Source organism: Chiloscyllium plagiosum, chromosome 5 (assembly GCF_004010195.1).
Source record: "Chiloscyllium plagiosum isolate BGI_BamShark_2017 chromosome 5, ASM401019v2, whole genome shotgun sequence".
NCBI classification, from domain to species: Eukaryota; Metazoa; Chordata; class Chondrichthyes; order Orectolobiformes; family Hemiscylliidae; genus Chiloscyllium; species Chiloscyllium plagiosum.
In genome coordinates, this window is record NC_057714.1 from 117,924,218 (window position 1) to 117,931,976 (window position 7,759).

Consider the following 7,759-nt stretch of genomic DNA (forward strand, 5'->3'; position numbering starts at 1 on the left):
TGTGGGTTCGGGGGGGAGCTCGCACAGAGAGGCTGGGGGTTCGGGGGGGGAGCTCGCACAGTGGCTGGGTGTTTAGGGTGGAGCTCGCACAGAGAGGCTGGGGGTTCGGGGTTCGCGGGGGCAGAGGGCAAGTTGGAAACATTTTGGACATGCAAATCTTACTCCAGCATAGGTCCAAAGTTTGTTTATTTCAATAAAGATGAGAGAAATAATCACCTAAAGAGCCTGTCCATGTGAAATCACACTTTGGGGCTCAGCTGCAGGATATGTTAAGTCTATAAGCGGCTGTTTTTCAGCTCTGTCCCTTTTATTGGGAGAGCAATGAGTGCTCCCCATGTGGGTACAATCAGGCTCCCTCACCCTCCAGCTCAGACTTAACCCGCATTTCACATCCGCACATCTCTATCTGTCAGTGACTGCCATCCCTAGGAACCTGAACTTTCAGAGACAGTAAATAACTGAACTCTCTAATGGCAGAAGGGCACAGTGGGCCAGACTGACTACTCCTGCTCCTGTTTCTTATCGAACATAGAACAGTACAACACAGTACAGGCCCTTCAGCCCGCAATGTTGTGCCTATCTTTTATCTTACTCGAAGATCAGACTGACCTTCATCCCCTTCATTGTCCTAACTTCCACGCGCCTATCCAAAAGTTGCTTAAATGTCCCCATTGTCTCTGACTCTACTACCACCACTGGCAGTGCATTCCACATACCTACCACTCTCTGTGTAAAGAACGCACCTCTGACATCTCCCCTAAACCTTCCTCCAATCGCCTTAAAATTATGCTGCCTTCATGACAGTCATTTCCACCCTGGGAAAATGTCTCTGGCTATCCACTCTACCTACGCCTCTCAACATCTTGTAAACCTCTTTCAAATCACCCCTTATCCTTGTTCGTTCAAATGAGAAAAGCCCTAGCTCCCTCAACCTTTCTTCATAACACATGCCCTCCAGTCCAGGCAGCATCCTGGTAAATCTCCTCTCTAAAGCTTCCACATCCTTCCTATAATGAGGCACTCAGAACTGAACACAATATTCCAAGTGTGGTCTAACCAGGGCTGTTTAGACTTATCTATCCTCATGTTTTTCAAATTTTTTGGCAAATCCTCCTTCTTAACATCAACATGTTCTACCGTATCAGTCTGTTTCACGCTGTCCTCACAAACGACAAGGTCCCTCTTATTAGTGAATACTGAAGCAAAGTATTCATTAAGGACCTCCCGTATCTCCTCCAACTGTCCCTGATCGGCCCTACCCCCACTCTGGCCATCCTCTTGTTCCTCACGTAAGTGTTCTAACTAAAACAAATAGTACTAGTGGTCTCAGACAGGCTCCAACCATTCACGTCTCTCCTGATCACTGGAAACCAACCAGATCACATACACATCAATACTGTCATAAATGATTGATTCAAAAGGGAATGTGATGGCCTAGTGGTAGGCCATCGCATTAATCTATAAACTGGACTATTAATCTAGAAACTCAGTTAATGTTCTGGGGACCTGGGTCTGAATCCTGCCACGGCAGCTGGTGGAATTTGAATTCATTAAGATTCTACTGATGACCATGAATCTATTGTCAGGAAAAAAACCCCACCTGGCTCACTAATGTCCTTCAGAGAAGGAAATCTGGCATCCTCATCTACATGGAGGCTGAGGGAGGGGTGACCTTCTAGAGGTTTATAAAATCATAAGGGGCATGGATAGGGTAAATAGACAAGGTCTTTTCCCTGGGGTGGGGGAGTCCAGGGTCTAGGGTGAGAGGGGAAAGATATAAAAGGGACCTAAGGGGCAACTTTTTCACGCAGAGGGTGGTACGTGTATGGAATGAGATGCCAGAGGAAGTGATGGAGGCTGGTACAATTGCAACATTTAAAAGGCACCTGGATGGGGAAATGAATAGGAAGGGTTTGGAGGGATTTGGGCCAAGTGCTGGGAAATGAGGCTACACTAGGTTGGGATATCTGGTTAGCATGGGCGAGTTGGACCAAAGGGTCTGTTTCTGTGCCGTACATCTCTATGAGCGGCACGGTGGCACAGTGGTTAGCACTGCTGCCTCACAGCGCCAGAGACCCGGGTTCAATTCCTGCCTCAGGCGACTGACTGTGTGGAGTTTGCACATTCTCCCCGTGTCTGCGTGGGTTTCCTCCGGGTGCTCCGGTTTCCTCCCACAGTCCAAAGATGTGCAGGTCAGGTGAATTGGCCATGCTAAATTGTCAGTAGTGTTAGGTAAGGGGTAAATGTAGGGGTATGGGTGGTTTGCGCTTTGGCGGGTCGGTGTGGACTTGTTGGGCCGAAGGGCCTGTTTCCACACTGTAAAGTAATCTAATCTAATTCAAGACTCTTATGTGACTCCAGATCCACTGCAATGTGTCTGAAATGGCCTAGCAGGCCACTCAGTTCAATGGGAGCCTGGGATGGGTAATCAATGCTGGTCAACCAGCAATGCTAACGTCCCATGACGGAATTAAAAATAAATCCTCAATCATCTGGGAATTAGAGTTGGGCACAGTGCTGCAGCTACTGTAAACCATGGGACCATCGTTACTTTGCAGCTAAAGAAGAGCAGAACACAATAGGGAGAGAATTGTAACCGTAGACTCATTCTCGCTCTCTTGCCACTTTACCTGCGGGTTTCTCGAAGGTGATCACAGCATAGTTGCCCTGTCGTCTAATAGAGGTGATGGCCCCTCCTCCAGAGCAGCGCTTACTCTCAAAGTAAAGGGTCACAAAATCCAAGGGTATGTCATCTGTGATGCCATGTACCTCCAGGACCACATCATCTGTGGGTTGTTCCATCTTGCTTTTCTGTGATTGTAGAGAACACACAAAGGAGGGAAACCTCAGTTACAAAGAAACCAACCTGGCCTTGGCCTGCCAACATCCGAATTGCTAGCAGGAAAGAGAAACATCAGTTCGAAGCACAGAGTATTAACAGAGTGAAGGTCACCATTAAATCCAGTTCCCATAAGATTGCTCGGATCAGAGAGGATTGAGACTGACTTACACACATACGATTAAAAGGAACAAGTAGACCTAGAGCTTATTCTGCCATTCAATCAGATCAGGGGACATTCAATCACTCCCCCTTCACAGCTACCCCTCAATAACTTCACTTGCTTTTAAAGAATCATGAATGCAGCACATGAGGAGGCCATTTGGTCCATCTGATCCACACTGGCTCCTTATTACATTCCTGAAGAAGGGCATATGCCCATATTCTCCTGCTCCTTAGATGCTGCCTGACCTGCTGCGCTTTTCCAGCAACACATTTTTCAGCTCCTTATTACAGCAATGCAGAATGAATCCCATTGTCCTGCACACATCCAACATGCTGCTATCACCCACTTCAAATGTGTACTGTGTTCCCTTAAACGGGGCAATGGACTCTGCCTCAAACACTCAGTGCTCTCAAAACACTCTTTCTCAAGACCTCAATGTGGAGTTTGCACATTCTCCCTGCGTGGGTTTCCTCTGGGTGCTCCAGTTTCCTCCCAAAATCCAAAAGATGTGGAGGTCAGGTGAATTGGCCAAGCTAAATTGCCTATTGTGTTAGGTGCATTTGTCAGAGGGAAATGTAGAGGAATGGTTCTGGGTGGGTTATTCTTCGGAGGATTGGTCTGGACTTAGTGGGCCAAATAGCCTGTTTCCACACTGTAGGGAATCTAATCAAAAACAAAACTGGCCTCTCCCTCCACTCCACACAAGTGACAATTTCAATTTGTCAACCACTTCTTATTGGCTGTCTAGTCAAGAGAAGTCTCAGATTCTGCAGAAACTGGAAATCGGAAATACAAGCAGAGACAAATCAAATTGCGCAGCCAGTCTGCACGGTGACCGAAATGGACATGAACTCCAATTCTCTCTTCACCAATGCTGATGAGTATTTTCAGAATTTCCTTTTCTTATTTCAAAAATAAATTTGCTGCATTATAAAAGTCTTGCTACAACAGTACAGGACAAAGGTGAGACCACACCTTTAGGACTTTGCACTGTTTTGCTGTCCTGACTTGAGGAAGGGTAGTCTGCTTCAGAAAGCTGTTTCACGAAAGCTCATTAGGCTGATTCCTGGGAAGAAGCTGTTGCCTTATGACCAAGGCACGGTCAGTTTGGAGCTTTAGCTGCTGAAATTTAGAAGGATGAGAAATTATTCTGTTAAAACATTACATTCCAAGGGCATTGTTTCTCCTTGTGGGAGAGTCTAGAGGAATGAGGGCTTGCACATTTGAGGTAGAGGTAAAAACAATGACTGCAGATGCTGGAAACCAGATTCTGGATCAGTGGTGCTGGAAGAGCACAGCAGTTCAGGCAGCATCCGAGGACCGGACAAGTCAAGGGGATCGTGTTGCTGGAGGTTAGAAACTAGGATGAGGTGGGGGAAGGGGAAATGAGGAAGCTGTTGAAGTCCACATTGATGCCCTGGGGTTGAAGTGTTTCGAGGAGGAAGATGAGGCGTTCTTCTTCCATGCGTCTGGTGGTGAGGGAGCGGCGGTGGAGGAGGCCCAGCACCTCCATATCCTCGGCAGAGGTAGACATGAGGAGGAATTTCTTCTCTCAGAGAGTTGTGAATCTATGGAATTCTTTACCGCAGAGGGATATCGAGGCTGGGTCATCAATTATATTTAAGGCTGAGATAGGCAGATTTTTACTCAGTAAGAGAATCAAGGGCTGCAGTGAAAAGGCTGGAATATGAAGTTGAAGTTTATCAGATCAGTCTTGAATTCATTGAATGGCAGAATAAACCCAATAAACACACAATTATGTGCTGTCTTATTGGTGGATTGAGAATGTTCTGCCCCATGGAACTCGGAGACACTTTAGAAATAAGGGGGTCACACATCGGAGCTGAAAATAAGGAGGAATTTCTTCTCTCAGAGTAGAAGTGGAATTCCCTACCCCAACCTCTATGAGGCACCCTCTTTGAATTTATTCAAACAGATTTTTGATTGACAAGTTTTCTGGGAAGCAGGCAGCTACGTAGAGACGATTAAATTATTAGTGAATGCTGGAATAAGTTAGATGTATACTGCCCGTACTTATATCATCTTACATTCCCACTAAATGGGAATGTAAGATGATGATTGGGCAGCACGGTGGCACAGTGGTTAGCACTGCTGCCTCACAGCGCCAGAGACCCAGGTTCAATTCCCGCCTCAGTGTGGAATTTGCACATTCTCCCCGTGTCTGCGTGGGTTTCCTCCGGGTGCTCCGGTTTCCTCCCACAGTCCAAAAATGTGCAGGTTAGGTGAATTGGCCGTGCTAAATTGCCCATAGTGTTAGGTGAAGGGGTAAATGTAGGGGAATGGGTCTGGGTGGGTTGCTCTTCAAGGGTCGGTATGGACTTGTTGGGCTGAAGGGCCTGTTTCCACACTGTAAGTAACCTAATCTAAATGGCACACGTACACGTTAGACCTCATTCTTACAGGTCCCACTTTGTGTAACACACAGGCAGTGCACGAGACAGTCATCACAGTAAAGGAGAGTTTGTTCATTCAATAGCTCTTTTGAGGAGCCAGCATATCCCTGACTGGCCAAATCGATTCCCTTCACATAGTATCATTCTAAGTGCAACATGACAGATCTCAATTCTAACCTGCAGATTCAAGAGCAGGATAGAAACCAGTCGATACTCTATAACACAGTCTGAAATGAACCCACCCCAACCCCCACCCTCGAAAGGGTCCCAGTTTATAAATTAAAACAAAAAGAAGTGGTGAAGTCAGTCATATTTGACCAATGACTGAAGACAAACTCAGATACCAATAGTTAAATTGGTACGAGCTGAGAATAGTTCACGAGGGCGGCACGGGGTGGCACAGTGGTTAGCACTGCTGCCTCACAGCGCCAGAGACCCAGGTTCAATTCCCACCTCAGGCAACCGTCTGTGTGAGGTTTGCACATTCTCCCCCTGTCTACATGGGTTTTCTCCGGGTGCTCCGGTTTCCTCCCAAACACATGCAGGTTAGGTGAATTGGCCATGCTAAATTGCCCATAGTGCTAGGTGAAGGGGTAAATGTAGGGGAATGGGTTTGGGTGGGTTGCGCTTCGGCGGGCCAGTATGGACTTGTTGGGCCGAAGGGCCTGTTTCCACACTGTAAGTAATCTAATCTAAAAAAAATTAAATGAAGTTTACAGTCTAGCTATTTTTGTTGGAAAGACTGCTGTACTAATCTTTTTATTAAGATTTAGATTTTAGATTTTATTGTCACATGTACTCACATACAGCAGTACAGTGAGAAGTGTATACTGTATAATGAGAAGTGTATAACTACAAATTGAGGGGTGATAGATTTATGAGAGATGTGAGAGGCAGGTTCTTTATGCAGAGAGTGATAAGGGTGTGGAATGCCTTACCTGCTAATGTAGTTACCTCAGCCACATTAGGGAGATTTCAACTGTCCTACGATAAGCACATGGATGATTTTGGGATGGTGTAGATTAGATTATATTACTTACAGTGTGGAAACAGGCCCAACATGTCCACACCAACCCGCCGAAGTGTAACCCACCCAGACCCATTCCCCTACATTTATCCCTTCACCTAACACTGTGGGCAATTTAGCATGGCCAATTCACCTGACCTGCACATTTTTGGACGGTGGGAGGAAACCGGAGCACCCGGAGGAAACCCACGCAGACACGGGGAGAATGTGCAAACTCCACACAGTCGCCTGAGGCAGGAATTGAACCCGGGTCTCTGGCGCTGTGTGGCAGCAGTGCTAACACTGTGCCACCGGGCTGCTCTAAAGGTGTAGGGGGATGAGCTGAGAATAGTTCACAGGTCAGCACAACATCGAGGGTTGAAGGGCCTGTTCTGCGCTGTATTGCTCTATGTTCTATGTCACCACACACGGCACCATCATTGATCCCAAGGTACAAAAAAAACTTATATTCAAGGTAGTAAGAATAATGAGAGTTAAAAGTTAAGCAGGACCTCATAGAATAGTAAAAAAAAGATAAGAGTTTATATTAAAGTCTTTCGCTGTTTAAACTAGGAAAATAAAGGAATAAGTTAGGAGTTCAGCAGTGTTCATAGAGTCATAGAGATGTACAGCACAGAAACAGACCCTTCGGTCCAACTTGTCCACACTGGTTAAAACGGTCCTAAACTAATCTCATCCCATTTGCCTTCACTTAGCCCATATCCCTCGAAATCCTTCCTATTCATATACCCATCCAGATGCCTTTTAAATGCTGTAATTGTACCAGCCTCCACCTCGTCCTCTGGCAGCTCATTCCACACACGCACCACTTTCTGCATGAAAATGTTGCCCCTTAGGTCCCTTTTAAAATCTTTCCCCTCTCACCTTAATCCTATGCCCACCCCAGGGAAAAGATCTTGTCTATTTACCCAATCCATGCCCCTTATGATCTTATAAACCTCTATTGATGAATCCTCCTCTTTTTACTTCTCCATTTCCTAACTTATTCCCAAGATTTGTAATGTTGGACATGTTATTTCTTCATTTTTCTCAGTTTTTTTTCTGAAAGAACATGTACTGAAAAGCCTGTGTCTAGGTACCTTGTACCTAAGAGAGCGACTTATAAACCTGTCACTGTACTCATGTGAGTACTTGATAATAAAGCTCAGTCTAATTGAATTCTTGCTTTGTTTTGGAACTTTGGAAAAAAAAGTCAAAACAACAACAGTTTAAAAGGGAGAAGAGCAGACAAAGGAAGCACATGGTGAGGACAGTGCAGGAGAGAGAGAGAGAGAGAGAGAGAGAACCTGCACAGTTACTGCCTTTGCTGTTTT

The 7,759-nt window shown here is 45.8% G+C and overlaps 1 protein-coding gene across 4 annotated transcripts in view; it reads right to left on the minus strand.

Moving 5' to 3' along the window:
• parp10 (poly(ADP-ribose) polymerase family member 10) overlaps positions 1-7,759 on the minus strand; it is a 55,432-nt gene that overhangs the window by 41,081 nt on the left and 6,592 nt on the right. For 3 of the 4 annotated variants that reach the window (XM_043690907.1, XM_043690905.1, XM_043690904.1), the window contains exon 2: positions 2,631-2,811. In XM_043690907.1, the coding sequence (XP_043546842.1) occupies positions 2,631-2,802 (172 nt within the window). In that variant the 5' untranslated portion in view covers positions 2,803-2,811. Of the gene's footprint in view, positions 1-2,630; positions 2,812-3,980; positions 4,128-7,759 lie in introns of all 4 variants that reach the window. The other variant, XM_043690906.1, reaches the window with a different exon arrangement.